At 42.6% G+C, this 16,600-nt stretch overlaps 3 protein-coding genes across 7 annotated transcripts; 1 reads left to right on the forward strand and 2 right to left on the reverse strand.

The window, feature by feature from the left end:
* Positions 1-1,363: 1,363 nt before the first annotated feature.
* Positions 1,364-5,909, forward strand: LOC102719050 (serine/threonine-protein kinase D6PKL2). Its single transcript, XM_015842427.2, has 2 exons — positions 1,364-1,918; positions 4,556-5,909. Exons 1-2 carry the CDS (start codon positions 1,422-1,424, stop codon positions 5,403-5,405), a joined length of 1,347 nt encoding a protein of 448 aa, XP_015697913.2. The 5' UTR covers positions 1,364-1,421; the 3' UTR covers positions 5,406-5,909.
* A 1,150-nt stretch (positions 5,910-7,059) lies between these two features.
* On the reverse strand, positions 7,060-11,240 carry LOC102708383 (PRA1 family protein H). Of its 5 annotated transcripts, XM_040528607.1 has the most exons (5): positions 10,720-11,240; positions 10,456-10,595; positions 7,858-7,929; positions 7,640-7,776; positions 7,060-7,544 (listed from the first exon to the last, which is right to left on the reverse strand). In XM_040528607.1, exons 1-4 carry the CDS (start codon positions 11,142-11,144, stop codon positions 7,682-7,684), a joined length of 732 nt encoding a protein of 243 aa, XP_040384541.1. In that variant the 5' UTR covers positions 11,145-11,240; the 3' UTR covers positions 7,060-7,544; positions 7,640-7,681. The 5 variants fall into 5 exon arrangements, with proteins under 5 accessions (XP_040384541.1, XP_040384540.1, XP_040384542.1 ...); XM_040528606.1 differs by having other exon boundaries at positions 7,060-7,776; XM_040528608.1 differs by lacking the exon at positions 7,858-7,929 and having other exon boundaries at positions 7,060-7,776.
* Positions 11,241-12,105: 865 nt separating this feature from the next.
* LOC102708658 (IQ domain-containing protein IQM3-like) lies at positions 12,106-15,461 on the reverse strand. The gene is made up of 9 exons (XM_006663153.3): positions 15,179-15,461; positions 14,637-14,751; positions 14,380-14,445; positions 14,179-14,267; positions 13,817-13,904; positions 13,488-13,625; positions 13,316-13,408; positions 12,986-13,084; positions 12,106-12,879 (listed from the first exon to the last, which is right to left on the reverse strand). The coding sequence occupies exons 1-9, from the start codon at positions 15,325-15,327 to the stop codon at positions 12,376-12,378; spliced, it is 1,341 nt and encodes a 446-aa protein (XP_006663216.1). The 5' UTR covers positions 15,328-15,461; the 3' UTR covers positions 12,106-12,375.
* Between the last annotated feature and the right edge of the window lie 1,139 nt (positions 15,462-16,600).

Raw genomic sequence — 16,600 nt, forward strand, 5'->3', positions numbered from 1 at the left:
GGTTGATAGCTAACGACTTTAGTCTCGTTATACTTTTACGACAAACAAAATGTGAAAAAATGATAAGCTAAATTTAGACAAAGTTAGGTAGAAAAATACAGTGAATAACACGTGCACCGTATGGCTGAATGACATGTGGATCATGTGGCTAAGAGTTGTAAATCAAAGTTGCGTCAGAAATCAAACACTATCTAACAAATCTATAGATTACCTAAGATTAAATGTGATAAAGTTAGTTGCCAACCAAACAAACCCTACCGGTTATTACAGCTTAGAGGTGAAAACAATTAGAAACAGTTAGAATCAGTTGTACACTTATATGTCTATGAAAACGGAGTATGATTGGTCAGAAATTAACCATTTTTTATCCATTTAACTATTTAGTCTCGACTATAATATACTGTAAATAATAATAAAAAAATAAGTATAGTACTTCCTCTGTCACAAAACAAATCAACTTTTCAGTTTTTACACACAATGTTTAACTCTTCGTCTTATTTAAATTTTTTTACGATTAATAATTTATTTTTATTAGATGATAAAATATAAATGATACTTTATGTGTAACTAATTTTTTAAAAAATTTCTTGAAATTTTTTTAAATAAGACAGATAAATTAGTTTATTTTTAAGACGAAGGGAGCTAGTGAATAAAAAAAAAAGGGTAGCATGGCGCTTGGACCGAGTGACCTTCTCGAAGCCATGAGGTCCAGCCTCTGCTCCCTTGGCTGCCAGTGGAGTAGAGTAGCGTCGGCCACTGCCGTTGCAGGCTTGCTGGCAGCCATGACCATGAGCCATGCTACGTCTCGTTCCACTCGCAGTAAACGCCATCCTGAAATCAATTAACCGGTAGGTACCGCTCTACTCCTGGAGCAGCAGGGGGTGGTTGCCGTGATATATTTACAAGTAAAAAAATAATTTATAAATAAAAAAAATTAAATATTTTTAGCGATATAAATGTTAATGGTGAAAAATAAATTTTGATGAAAAAAATCCTAAAATCATCTTAAAATTTAAAGTTAAAAATTTAAATTTTGGTTTATAACCGTGAGCATAGAAAAAAAATGGGCGGTAGTATTTGCCAAAATCTATGCAGTCGTCGCTGCTGCTGCTTCTGCTTGGATTTTTTTTCAGACAAAATTTCTTCTGGTTGATTTGATTTGACGAAGAAATGCTGCAAACCACAAAAGGACACACAAAAAAAATCTCAACCCAGAGAACAGGGCCCCGGAAATCCAGACAAAAAAAATAAAAAATAGGAAAAAAATATGAAGGGCAGAGCGGATCCGGCCCGGTCCATGGATCGTCGTCAACCTCCCTCCCTCCTGCCCGCTTCAAATACTAAAAACGCCACCACCAAACACCATCCCTCCCATCATCTCCTCCGCCTCCGCGGCGATTCGCAACGCCACCTCGACTGCAATGCATCCCGACGGCGAGACCGCCGATCTGGCGGCGGACGAGCTGCAGAGCCTCAGCTTCGGCTCCTCCTCCGACCGCTCCCGCTCCCGCTCCGCCTCCACCGTCTCCACCGCCACCACCGTCTCCACTTCCGCCGCGCCCGCCCCGGCGCCGCGCCTCGGCGACGTCGCGCTCTCCGACGTGCGGTTCATCAAGCGGCTCGGCGCGGGGGACATCGGGAGCGTCTACCTGGCCGAGGTCAAGGGCGCCGGCGGCGCGCTGGTCCTCGCCGCCAAGGTGATGGACAGGAAGGAGCTGGAGGGGAGGAACAAGGAGGGCCGCGCCCGCACGGAGCGGGAGATCCTCGAGGCCGTCGACCACCCCTTCCTCCCGCGCCTCTACGGCGTCGCCGAGGGGGATCGCTGGTCATGCCTCCTCACCGAGTTCTGCCCCGGCGGCGACCTCCACGTCCTCCGCCAGCGCCAGCCCCATCGCCGCTTCTCCGAGGCCGCGGTCAGGTACCGTCACCTTGTGCTTTCAATCTTGCAAAATCGTTAAAAAAACCATTTTTTTTGTGTGAGCTGTTCGATCACCACATCGTCAATTTGACGTTTAATTCCAAAGAAATGTTTTTTGTTGTTAATTGCTGAAATCAAATCAGAAATCACCTTTGCTGATTTTGAGGCGTGGACTATGAGTGGTTGGAGAACTAAGCTAGTGATTGATCTTATTCTTAGGCTTTTTGGAGAAGAATGTGGCTGATTTCCTGCGTTTTTCTCTTGACTTTGGTTTTACTTTGAGTGCATCTTTTTCTCTGTTTCCTTTTCGTACAACAAAATTTTATTTTTAAATGATCTAGTGGATGATGAAACACATACTACTTGTTCTGTACTAGTGCTAGTACTATTCTGTGCATTGTTTGGCCCGTGCGTGTTCTGTTAGGCATGCATCCGCTATTTATATCGAATAGGTTTTTGCCACAATTGTTTTGTTCCATCATTACAAGTTTAGAACATGCATAATGCTGTAGTGTGATGATGGCTGCCTTTTGGACCCATCCTTAACCCAAATTGACACTCAAGAGTGCCTCAAATCAATGCACGAATGTGACTCATGAGGATGAGAATATTTTTCTTCTTCTTCTTCAGAAAATGCATCTGAATTTCTAGACATTGTAAGGTTTGGATTGGGCATCATGGATGGGAGCTCACTGGGTCACTGTCAGTACATAGTTTCTTGTTTTTGAGCCATTCCGTAAGCCACTCACACAGCCGCACGCAGCCAAACACACAGTTGCATGCCCATATCACCTTGCAATCGCTCACTATTCAGGGGTATTTGCTTGTGCATGCAGTGGCTTTCTGAATTTCTGAAGCCAAGACTGTTCTGTTCATATGGAAGTCAAGCTGCTGTTGTCGTATGAACAGTTTGCAGGCTTGTCCATTGCCTGAAATTGGGCAGCTTTGCATCACAAATCTTAATTTTTACTTGCCTATAGGTGATGATCACTCCCCATCAATATAATTATCTTTTCACTATACACAGACCCTGATGTAATTCCTTTCGAGAATAAACTTAAAAACACAATTAATCTCCACCATACTTCCCTGTGCAGTATCTTGATGTAGGGCATACCAGAGATTACGAGACAAGACCTGTCAACTTTACTTACCTGTGTAGTGATAGAAAATACTGGCAGCATTATTCGGTACGTTTGTTTCCATTACAGCATCATGTGGCTATATTCATTACATATCACTATATCAGTGGTAGACTAGTAGTCCGGCCATTGCATTCACCTGTAGAGCTGTAGTCAACTCAACCTACATGCTTTGCCAGATCATCGCCAATTACCAAATACCAATGCTTTTATTTTTTTTCATTTCATATCATAGAAACAATGTTGCTAGAATCTTAGACCAACTAACAAAAATTCTAGGCATAATAGATACATAGACTAGCATATATGTATTGAAAGGTATTGGCAGCACAAAAGCAAACCATGAATTGTAGGATTGGCTTCTAGATGAATGAATTGTATGTAGTGCAAGTACGGTCTCAAATACAGATTTGCATAAGATGGAATCCTATCAAAATGAATCAATGACCAATCCCACGATTTACGGGGGGTAATTGTGCACTTGTACCAGTAGATGAACAGTAGCAGTTTATAGTGGCATTGTGAAATGTGATGGCACACACCTACCTAGGACCAACAACGTTGCCATCAACGCACGGTCAGGTCGGTTAATTGCGCTAATAACACCGGTGTCACACGAGCGAGGGCCCCTTGTGCTACGGCGCAGGAGCCGTTTGGAGAACATGACCCTTATTATATTAACTCTCTGATGGTCTCTCATCAAGAGAGAATTATAGATGCCATTGGTCAGAGAGGCTTTTATTAACACCCATGTGATGAGGCTGTTATAGAACCAAACCTCTGAACCACACACATACACACAGCCAACCCTATGTGCTGCTACTATGAATGAATGGTTTCAGTGGAGATCAACATGGGGGTAGTAGGGTACTTGCTGTAAGGATTAATCTAATTAACCCCAATGGAATTAACAATTGAGTGCACACATGAGGTGCTTTTCCTTTATGTCATTAAGTTAAGCAGCTTTCGACGTGCAAACACCCAACATCAATGATGCACTAATTCGAGTACTGTCTGAAACCTTTTTGCTCCCTTGTGACCTTTTGCTTGGTACTGGATCACACCGTGGAATCCACCATGTCAATATCAATGCAAATGGCAGTACAGATGGTTGATACAGGTGGCTTTGTCGTTAGCCCCTACATAGAGATGTGGGTTCGTTGAGGTGACATGTGAATAAAGTCAAGGCTGCACTTCCATGCAGCTTGATACAGTTGCCGTACTATGCAATAAGCTTGCTTTGTAGTACAATTGCAAAAAAAAAAAAAAAGTGGCAAATTGCAAGTTGCAAGAACTGGTTGTTGAATTCTCTTCAAAAAAGAAGTTTTTTTTTTCAAACATTACACAAGTTAAGCTTAGTGTAAGATTTGCAAAGGAATGCATCTTGCATGGCCAATTTGTTTCTGCTGCATAGTGGCTGTTAAGTGATTAGGAAAAAAAATGATGTTTTGTTTGGAGCTTGTTAATGGTGATGATAATGTTGGGTGCTGTGTAGGTTCTACGCGGCGGAGGTGGTGGCGGCGCTGGAGTACGTCCACATGGTGGACATCGTGTACCGGGACCTCAAGCCGGAGAACGTGCTCGTCCGCGCCGATGGCCACATCATGCTCACCGACTTCGACCTCTCGCTCAAGTGCGACCCGACGGCGCCGACGCCGGCGCACGTCATCTCGGACCCCATCTCCCTCGCCGGCCACTCCTCCAAGTCCTCGTCGTGTGTCATCCCGTCGTGCATCGTCCCCGCCGTGTCGTGCTTCCAGCTCTTCCCTGGCCGCGGCCGGCGCCGACGCCGCCGCGGCCGCAAGAAGCCGTCAAGCCGTGCCGGTAGCGGCTTCCCCGGCGGTGGGCTCGAGCTGGAGTTCGTGGCGGAGCCGGTGGAGCTCCGGTCCATGTCGTTCGTCGGCACGCACGAGTACCTCGCCCCGGAGATCGTGTCCGGCGAGGGGCACGGCAGCTCCGTGGACTGGTGGACGCTGGGCATCTTCGTGTTCGAGCTCCTCTACGGCGTGACGCCGTTCAAGGGCTACGACAACGAGACGACCCTGGCCAACATCGTGGCGCGCGCCCTCGAGTTCCCCAAGGAGCCGCCGGTGTCGTCCGCCGCCAGGGACCTCGTCACGTCGCTCCTCGCCAAGGACCCGGCCCGGCGTCTCGGCGCCACGGTCGGCGCGGCGGCGATCAAGCGGCACCCGTTTTTCAACGGCGTCAACTGGGCGCTGCTCCGCTGCGCCACGCCGCCGTACGTGCCGCCGCCGTTCAGCATCGCCGCCGCCGCCGCCGACACCAACGACGACGACGCGTCCGACGACGACAGCTGCCCCGGCACGCCCGTGGAGTACTACTAGACAAGAAAAAAGAAGCTGCCATGCATGTACGTGCAAAAGGAGAAGCCAAGCTGAAGCTGCCATTGCCGGCCGGGAGGGACCCGGGCAGCAGCCGGAGACGGAGAGCACGTGGTGGGGGACGGCGGGCGAACCAACCCCGCATGGCGCCCACGAGGGGTGGCACGCGGGCGCCGCGCTGTCGCGCCAAATAGTTGCCGGGAGCGTGTCCCCCGGACAAACAGCTACCGGGCGCACCGTTCCAATAACTTATTGCGGCTCTGCTCCCTCACTCACTTTGTCTGATGCTCACTTTGCTCACCAAAATATGCTTATCTCTATAGTGCTATAGTACTACTCCGTAGTATATATATATTATAAATATTTAGGGACATTTGGAGCATATAACCTAGCAAAATTCCTATGAAAACTGAAATATGCTCCCAGGGGTGAGTTGTATTTATCTCCACTGACATTTGGAGTATGTTATTCTCATTGGAATACCTACAACTAATAAACTGTTATTAAAATGCTATATAAGCAAACCAACAAACAATTTATTAGTAAAACTTTTACACATGTATGCTATTTGTGGTTTAAAAGCTGGAGTAATATTGAAAATAAACCATGATGGAACAAATATTAAAAATGACCCTAAAATTAAGTTTTGGCATGTAGAGGGCTCCTTTAAGACACAAGATTGCTAAAATATAGGAATAGTAAAAACATTGATCTATAACACTGCTCATTGCATCCCTGTAAGATTTTGAAACGCACGAAAGCATTGAAACTGTCATTTAATTGGTGCACATGTAAAACATACTACATTTGTCCCAATATAATTGTATTTGTGAATTTTTGTGTCCAACGTTTGACCGTTCGTTATCTGAAAAATTTATGAAAAAGTTAAAAGAAAACTCACACATAAAACACTATTCATATTTTTTTATCATCTAATAACAATAAAAATACTAATTATTTTTTTCAAATAAGATGACGATCCAACGTAAACATAAACAGTAAAAAGGACACAGGTGGAATAGGAACTCACAACATACGAAGAAGAAGAAAACTTGAGATGAGACTGATATGCTTATTTTACTCTAAATTTTATCTAGAATATCCTATACCTAGGAATTCCAAAGAGTTTTGCAAAAAAAAAAAATTAATCATTTGCTTTAATGGACTCGATATGATTATTTTCTGATAGGGTGTCCGGGCTTTGTGTGGCAACCGTCGACAAGATATGCATTTCTAGAGCGGTAGAGCCCGCAAGGGAATTCTGCATTTCGCTCGTGCGCCTCGCTTTCGCAGTGAATCGGAGTATGACTGATGAAAGTACCTGTCACACACTTGTAGCTGCCTTCGTGAGTGTGTGCTCAGATCATTATGTTATGGGCGCCTACTTCTAGATGAAACCGGCGTGTCTGCATCATCTCCGGCCAGACCAGCACGTACTTTTGCCACGTTTCTTCAGGTTAATTGCAGAGAGGAAAAAGCAGCAGCAGCAGCAGCAGAGCATATATATGCTGCAAAGAGGATGATGGTAGATGCAGCCAAAGCAGATGCTTAGCTTAGCAGTGCGGCTAAAGCCAAATGCAGCTACGGGGATGATCGTGGAATGCTGCATCGAAAGCAGGTCAGGTCTTCCGCCTTCGTCAACAAACCATGGAAAAGATGAGCCAAGGGCAAGCTGCTGGTCATGTTTGAAGGAGAAGGCCAATCACACCATGGATGCGATACAAATACAAACCCAATTATACATAGGGAAACTTGGCGTGTATCATGCACGGGCACAACCAGAAATAGGGAAATGCTTGACCTGATGATATATCACCAACTTAGCTGAATAGGCTAGATTAGGAATTTAGGACTCCCATCCACAAAGCTGGACTCGGATACTCTACAATGTCATTACCGTCGCTGATAGGTGGATCCCACTGATAGGTGATCCCACATGTTATACTATTATCCATGTCAGGGGTCGGAATATGTATAACCTCGTGCCCTCCGTCTTCTCAATGATCCTCATATCGGCCTTATCCATACACACGTTTACCATAGACAGGATAAAACTCCTCAACAATGGTGAAGATTTACTCTGGAATGAGTCCAAAATGCAGCCAGAGCATCTCCAACAGCTTATGTATCCTATTCTCTATCCTGAAAATAGAGCATGGAGACTATAAATTGAGCTCCAACAGAACAGCCATCCTATCATCCATATTAGAAGAGAGAACCTTCAATCAGCAGCCTACCATGAATTATAGCTTTTTTTCTATTTTTTGCAGACGAACTAATTAGCTTCTTTCTAGTTGTGCCCTCCTGTTTCTCTTCCCCGGATCAGGTAGGTTTGGAGGAGTCAATTTTCGAAAACAAGCATGCAACATCATCACTGCAAACACATATAGAACAAATTTTTAAAAGAATCAGGAGAGACTGGGAGAAAGGAAAGAGAGCATATAGGATTATTCACCTGCATAACTCAACCCAATGGCATATACAAGAGCAAACTGCAGATTGCACACATAAACCAGCACAGCGGTAGCTGGTTACAATAAAATGGATTAGACAATTATGCAGATCCCAGTACAAAACTATATGCAGAATATTCGAAATGAATACATAAATGAAGATCATGATAGTAAACTTGCACCTAAGATATGGGGTGCATGGGGTGAACAGGTAAACAGAACATTTGGCATTGTCCAGCTTTAGCATAGCACTATTAAATAACAAAACTAGGCCTACTGACCTCCTGGTTCATCTAGATGTAATCAACCTGTTACCAGAAATATGGTATGTGTATGTCTTGAAAAGTACTTTCATAAAATCATAAACTGTTGGATATTATAGACTTATTTAAATATAGAATTGTGGTCAAAACATTGAAGCCGCATCTCTCAAAGACCATGAAAAAAATCAAACATAAAGTGGTTTTTACCGGAGTACATCGTTGCCACTGTTGACTGTACGACAACCCCAACTGTGATATGAGTGAGCTTCTGGATGTGTTTAAAATCATTTTTTATTTGAATTGAAATTTGATGTTTAATAGAACTGTCCAGTCATCCACGGATCCACCAAAAGACATATTCAAGTAAAACCTTAGTAAGCCTAGAAGAGATGACGATGGGCACGAAGATGTTCATTGTTTCTAATTCATGGGATTTACTGATGAACAAACAACACAGGTTGGCTCAATCCCAACAACTGTTTGTTTAAGCTACTGATGTAGAAGACTGAAGAGAAAACTGGGTTGCTCATTATGGGGCCTTTTTTTCAGGATTTACTGCTCTTAGAAGCTCTATGCAAAATAGCTAAAGATTTATTGTTGCCACAAGTTCAAGTTTTAGAATTCAGCTAAAGTTTCATTTAAAAGAACAAAAAATAATGAAAGTTTAGGTTCAATGTCAGCTGTGAAGATATCTCCACAAATGCCAAGTGCAAATAGGCACGCCGAATACTTGGTTAATAAGAAAATTGTGAGCAAATATGTATTCGAATGATTTAACATATTAACATTAGGATCAAGTTATTTCAATAAACGTACTCTTTTATTGCCAAAGCAGATTTTTGCAACGAAAACTACCAAGTGATACCTAGCCTAGTGACAGCATATTAAGCTACCAGCAATCCCCAGTTCAGCATTTTCATAGAAAATCAAATGGGCGAATGTGGATTTCCTGTCCCCCCTTTTGTTCTCCATGTCCCTTCAACATTAATGGCTAAGATTTCTATTGGTGGGACCCACAGGATGACAGGACCAAGCAATTTCCTTCCTTAGAAACCGGAAATTTTTTTTATCCCATTCATGAGTTCATGATCACTGCTTTGTGCTTTTCGCTGCATGCAAAAGGAATTTGAGGTCGCAGATCCACCAATGGCAAAGCTAGCTAGTGACATGCCCAGTTCTGCCATCAGCCATCAATGGTAGAAGCCCTTTGCAGCACTCAAAATATTCTAGCAGTGGAGAGAGAAAATCACAATGCAATGCCATTTTAGACGCTTGAATCTACTGGAATGTATCAACAAAGCCGTGGAGATGGCATCAGGTCCAACATGGATCAATCAATGGCTTTCAAACAAGCACATAGAAATTCTGGCATTGCATTGTTTTATTCCATGAGAAATTGAATGTTGAGCCATGATGGCACACTTTGGCTAATGGCGAGAGAACTATCTGCCAGTTGAAAACGATGGTATGTGTGGAAGCAAATAATCGTGGAGGATTGATTGATGATTTGTTTATGTTTTTCTTAACGAGATACATAAGGTCCACCAGAAGAATAACAGCAAATAGACATGTGCCAAATGGAGAGAAGGACACACCCATTGAGACAGGGAAGCCACATTCCAAACAGGTTCTCTCCTGGTATGGTGCAAGAATTGATCTGCTATAGATATGGGGCTACCAGTAATGGATAATAATCATTATGTCACAGGCTTTAGTGTTTGGGGAATTTGGGATAAAATGCCCTAGATCAGTAGTAAGACAAAGGTAACACACTTGTCACTGAGGCACCATGGCATGAGAAAGAGAAGTTATTGGATTTTCTGATTGGTTGTCCTTCAAACTTACTTTATGTTTTTAAGATTTTTGCTCATTATTAAAAAAAAGGTCTACAGTGCCCATTTAACGACTTTTATGAAGAAATCTCTTTTAACAATTGAAGAATTATAATGCTTCCGTAACAAACTTGTCTGCATATATATTAAATTAAGATGAGAAAAATGTTTAACGTTACACCTATGCACAGGTAGCTGCACTCAAAATCGTCATGCTATGTTTCAGTTTGTGGGAAATGCTTTTATGTGCCTTATGGATTGCATAACAACATACTATATTGTGATTGTTACCCTCAAGAGACCACAAGAATATAGAAATAAATTTGCTTATGAATATTAAGATCTTCACTGGTAATCTTATGTAAAACATGATTGCAGCACTCGAAAATCATGATTATTTGATTTCCCATTCCACACAATCTAATACAATTGACAAACCAATTACGCCTCAATTTCTTTCTAAAGATTAATTGTGCAGAAACAATACTTGCAACCGGAAACTCACCGATCTGCGCACAATGTAGGAGAAACTGCCCAACCCTGGGTTCCCGCGAGGCAAGTCCCCAACGCTCCCGGCAGTACCTCACACCCTCCCACACCACGAGTATGGCTAACATCCCCAATAACGCCATTGGCATCCGGTACCTGGACACACACACCAGCAGTAGCAGTAGCAGATTTACTTCTCAGACGCAGAGGCTGAAACAATGCAGTAAAGGCATCAGCAACAATCAACAAAGGCAGGGAGAGGGGGCTAGGTGATGCACACAGGCAGCAGGCGAAGACGACGATGGCGAGCGCGGCGTAATTGCGGGCGTAGCGGCGGACGTTCTCCTGGACGCGGAGCCGAGCCTGGGTCGGGGTCGGGGGCCAGGAGTAGGAAGCGGCGCCGGGCGGGCCGAGGAAGGCGAGGGACCAGGGGGGCGTCGGCGCGGCGAGGTCGGCGGCAGAGAGCCGGGCGAAGGGGTTGAGCGCAAGGACCGAGGCGAGGGTGCGGGCGATGGCGAGGACGTCGGCGGCTGCGGCGGCGGAGGCAGAGGCGGGGTTGGCGGGAGCGGCTGCGGAGGAGGAGGCGGTGGTGGGTGTGGAGGCGGAGGAGTCGAGGAGGTTGAGGTAGCCGGAGTCGCGGAGCCAGCGGTCGAGGGCGGGGTCCGGCACGCTCAGCGACAGCGGGTTGGGCTTGAACGACGACATGGCGCAGCGCGGCCGAACTGAGATCGGCGGCGGCGGCGGGAGTGTAGGCCGAGGCGATGGACGGCGAATATGGATGGGTTGGGGAGTGGGGGCACGGTTGAGGATCCTATCCACGGCCGGGTTTGCAATATTGCGGATAATCGGTCACGACCACGGTAGCCATAAAACCGCGGTTTAGTTTCTTAATATCGTGATAATTCAGAATTTTTAAAAGAATTTAGAAGAAACTTTTCTAAAAAAATTAATGGTGATATATTGTAATAATTGTGCCATATCGCGTGGTTTTTTACAAATCATGATTACCGATAACGCAAAACTCATTGTGATTATTGTCCCAAATGTCTTTGATTATCGTCTCAACCAAAACTGTAATGGTAATTGCTACACACCACATGATTATAATCCCTACCGCAGGGTATCCCCTTCAAAACCGCCGTGATTTTGTTCAAAATTTCAATTCAAAATTCACACGGTTTTTTCATGATAATTGTGCTACTGTGGTATAGCGGTTTTGACACCTTCCAAGATAAAAAAACCTAATCAACGGTGGCAGTGTTAAAATGAAGATTATCTAATTTTGTAGCTATTTAATGATATAAATGATAAAATTAACTACCTGATATGATTAAAAATATTTATCATTTGGTCAAACTTAAAATTCTAACAAAGGTGATCATAGTTTCGTTTTTTGACGGAAAAATCAAAATGGCATATTTCCAGAAAAAAACTATGTAATTGTACTATCGCTAAAAGCAAAAGTTAGAAAATACATTGCAGTGAAAAGCCCTGTGTCGACGGTTGATGTTGAAAATTTAATTTTGACTTATGAACATAAACATAAGCGAACATATGTGGCTGAAACAATTCTGTGCTAAAATAAATTTATAAAATCTAATAAGTGTATGATATTAATATGGAGATCAATATGGAGAAAAACAAAGTTTCTTTTTGGGATGGAGTATTGAAACTGTTTCTGCAACAGTGTCAGTCAGCACACAGAAACACAAGCAAAAAGTTATTAAGCACAAATCCGTGCTGCTGAAACTTACATAGTTAACTAGCTCATCAAATCATTCGAGCATAAATGGATCCACATAACATAACATTGGAAAAGCAGTAAACACGAACCAAGTTCCACTCTGACTGAACTTTGCATTACATACAATGTATAGTATGCTGCAGAACTACTATATCTTAACTGTGAGTGTATCTTGCTGCCTGTGCACGCTGGTTAGATACTCATTGCCTGCTCTAACTTCGCTGGTAAGTTGGTTGCAGTGGACGAGACTGACTGGAGCATCGGTGAGAAGTTCACCATCTGCAGTGCTTGCATTCTGAGCTGCATTGGGTAGTCCTTCACACACCCAATCCTTGGACCAGCACCAGTGCTCCATTTCATGGACAGCTTGTGGCCAAGTTGGTAGGATCTTGATCCTCCCTTGGACTTCACCCTCTCAAGAATCTCTTCCCTCGGCACGCCGGCGGCTCTGGGGCTTTGCAGGCCGCCTGATAAGGTTCTTTGGTAGGTTGGCTTTCGCTGCTCTGAAGGAGCATCATCTCCTTCTTCATCTTCAGTTTCTGAATGTGATCCGGATGCCTTGTTTCTTGATATCATGCTTTGTGGGACAATCAGTTGTGGAGGATTGGATTGAATGGTAGCAGCAGTAGGGCTCTGATCAATGTTGTTAGGCAGTACAGGTTCTTCGTACCAAGCATCATCGGCGGATGGGCGCACCTGAACATGTACAGAAGAGCAAACTCATTATCTGAAACCATCTGATATGTTTCACAATATAGAGGGGTATATTAGGATTTGCCAGACTGAAATATGGTGTATGTACCACGTTGTTGAGATAAACTCCGTTCTCCTCTAGGAAGCTCATGAAGTTGTTCAGATTCTCTGCACTTGGTTTGTAGTGACCACTATAGGCCCAGATGGACTGAAAAATCAGAATCATCAGAGATAGAAGAAAGTGCTAATGGCCATTGAAGAAGCACATGGATAAGTTGTATGAAAATTATCAAAATGTTCTCTTATCATGTGCTTGCGACTTGCGAGCAGAAGATGAGACATCATATTGATCAAATATTTTTTTCTGAAGAATCTTGCAGAAGAACATATGTAGTCATATCAGCAAACGAAAATATAGTGCAAAACAATAACCAATAACCTTGATAACTCCATTTTGTGCTGTAAACCTTCCAGCAGCTACGGTAGCGCCTCCTGCTAAAAAGCTTGAGTGCTGGAACACACCTTTCTCTTTCTGGATGAAGAAATCAGCTCATATGAGTAATAAATCAGCACCAACGAACGCAAAATCCTCGAGAGATGGAGAAAATCACCTTGCCAGCATAAAGTCTCTTCGTTGTGCTCATAACAAAAATCCATGTTGACCCTTGTTCTGTATCAAGTGGTTCTTCAGAGTACTTATGGATAATCTTTCCTTCTGTAATGATGTACTCATATTGCTCACGCTCTTGCTGTAAAACATGCATCAGATAACTGTTAGAACCATCGGCAGGTATTTTCATGTGATGTCATTAATAATATTTTAATGTGACAATTTTGTAGGATGGTGAAAACAGTGGCTTGTGCTCGTTTTCAGAAAGAAAACAGTGGCTTGTGTCAGTCGTCAAGGATATGCAGCATCTGCATGTACAAATGATCTTACCGGACCAAGATATTTTATGCATTGCTTCTTCAGCCGAGCTCTTGGACATTCAGGGAGGTCAACATCTTTTCCCTCCCCAATGTCTAGCCTACCTATGCAAAAAAGACTATTGAAATCACTGCACAATTAAATCACTAAATGAAATTTCTGAGATAGCAGTGCAACACTAAGGGCCCGTTTAGTTCTCAATTTTTTTTTTCCAAAAACATCACATTAAATCTTTAAACACCTAAATGGAGCATTAAACATAGATTAAAAAAACTAATTGCACAGTTAGGGAAGAAATCGTGAGACGAATCAATCAATTCCAATGACATAGTAATTTACAAATGCAAACACAGAAATCTCTGTCAACCTCTCACCAGTAGAAGAAAGGCTGGCCGGCCTGGCTTTGACACCAGATATCATAGTAGTGATGCAGATTGTGGCCATATCTATGCCGTGGGTCAATCTATACAACAAATGAACATTTCTGCCATAATTGCATATTTGCATCAAAAGTTTCACATAATGAACAAAACAACAACAACAACAACAAGCAGAAGCTTCCATCATATACTTACAGCCTCAATCCAGTGCTGGAATGCCAGCTTCAGAGCCTTGTCGTCTCTGGATAAACCCTGACCCACCTGCATCAAAGCTTAAATTTTACAACAATTTTAACACAGATAGCAGAGCAACTAAGGAGATGCACTCCAAACAAAATCAAAAGAATTGCCCTCTTGAGGAGATATATCTGCTGTGAACAAAAACTTGAGAGAGATTTACGATGGCAACTTTAGCAAGAGAGAGAAACGGAAGTAAGGAGGGCAAGAAGAACCTTGGAAGCAATGAGGCTGACACGGTTCCAGCGGGCGGCGGCGGTCTCCGGCTTTGGGTCGTGGAAGAAGGAGACGTTGACGTAGCTGAGCCGCGCGTAGTCCAGCGCTTGCCACCTTCAACAATTCAATCCACAAACTTCAATTTGTCGGTAAAAGTTAGTCTTTTTTAGCTCAAACAATGGAGGAAACAACCAACTGATGATAAAATTCAAGAACCATGAAAAGGAACAAATTCCAGGTGTGATCCCTTGGCTTTTTCATGATAAAAAATATTTCACAAACAAAAATTTTATATATGTATGCTTAAAAGCCAACACTAAAAAATAAACTTTATTTAAAAAAACTCTAAAATCAACTCCATATTTAGGTTGAAACTTAAATTTTGGTTTTTAAGCATAAACGGAAGCTAAAACAATTAGTGTCCGTATTTCCATCAAAAGGGGAATATTTCTAATTTCTTTACATCACAAGAAGCTTCAGAAGGAGAAAAGAGAAGAAAAGAAAAAAGGTTGGTGAAGCCTTGAACAATCCGGTTAATCACCAGAGCTCCTCGACGACGACGGCGGTGTCGGCGAGTTTGCGCCGTGTCCGGTAGCTCCGGTACACCTTCTGCAGCTTGGTCGCCGCCCCATCCTTTCCACCGCCGCCGCCGCTTCCGGCCACCGGAGAGGGAACCTCCGTCTTGTGCATGGAAGAGCCCGCCGTTGCCACCCACTTTATTCCAAGAAAGGAGGAAGAGCAAGCTCTGCCTCTCTCTCGAATGGCAGTGCTACTGTGCTATAGTCTCGTCGTTGTGTTGCTGCCTGTGGCATGTGAAATGAAGCAAGAATACTTGCAATTCGAGGAGGACAATTAAAGATGTTTATTCTATTCTATATATATTCTGTTCCCGCCAAAAATTCCTAGGAGGATAATTAATATTTATTCAACTGTCCTCACCATTTTTTATGGTTTGTTACACAATAATCCACTGTTGTTCAAGCAGTCCTCACCATTTTTTATGGTTTGTTACATAATCATCCATTGTTGTTCGAGCAGTCTAACCTATGCTGATAATATCACATAACAATGGATGTGAATGTCTAGAAAACTGTCGGAATGTTTTTTAGGTGAAAAACTTTTAAATGTTTGTAAGAGAAATTTTACGTTTTTTAATAAAAAGTAGAGGTAGTATATTTTAATGTAAATAATTGTATCTCTTTAGATACCTAATATTCGGTTTTTTACCATAGAAATATGGTAACTCAAGATACATTTATGGATGATATATAAGCTCATAAGTATAACTCTTCTGGAATTATATTGGGACAAAGAAAGCAGAAGTATAAATACATAGTTTGCATGTTAATGGTATATAAATTAAATGTAACTAGCTATAACTACACAAACACAATACTAGTAGTACATTAGTGATGAATCAAAAGTCTATCCTAGGTTTGAACTATCGTAATTAATTTAGGCTGCATTCAGCTCCCCCATATTAACCCAGATTTCCTCGTTTTTTGCGCACGCTTCATAAACTATAAAAAAAGTATATTTTTGTAAAAATTTTCTATAGAAAAGTTACTTTAAATCATATTAATCTATCTTATAATTTTCTATAACTAATAATTAATTAATCATATATTAATCTATTACTATGTTTTTCACGCGCGGATAACTAACCCTCATGTCCCTCGTGCCGAACACGATCTTAGTCTTTTTCTTGTCTTCCATGTTTAATTTTCTGATGACTAAATGTAAAATTATATAAGTTATGGTTAAGTTCAATCTATCCCGCTTAACAATCACAAAAGTACGAGTACTCCCTCAACTCTTATACTAGATATTCCACACCCCTTAACTTTTCATACTGAACGAATTACCCCCTAGACTAGTATGGAGTTATTTTGGTCCCACGTGGCACATACGTGGTAATTCTACATTGCTATGATTTAGAACGGCGAGCAACAATACAAAAGAC

The sequence above is a fragment of the Oryza brachyantha genome, chromosome 11, assembly GCF_000231095.2.
Source record: "Oryza brachyantha chromosome 11, ObraRS2, whole genome shotgun sequence".
Classification (NCBI taxonomy): Eukaryota; Viridiplantae; Streptophyta; class Magnoliopsida; order Poales; family Poaceae; genus Oryza; species Oryza brachyantha.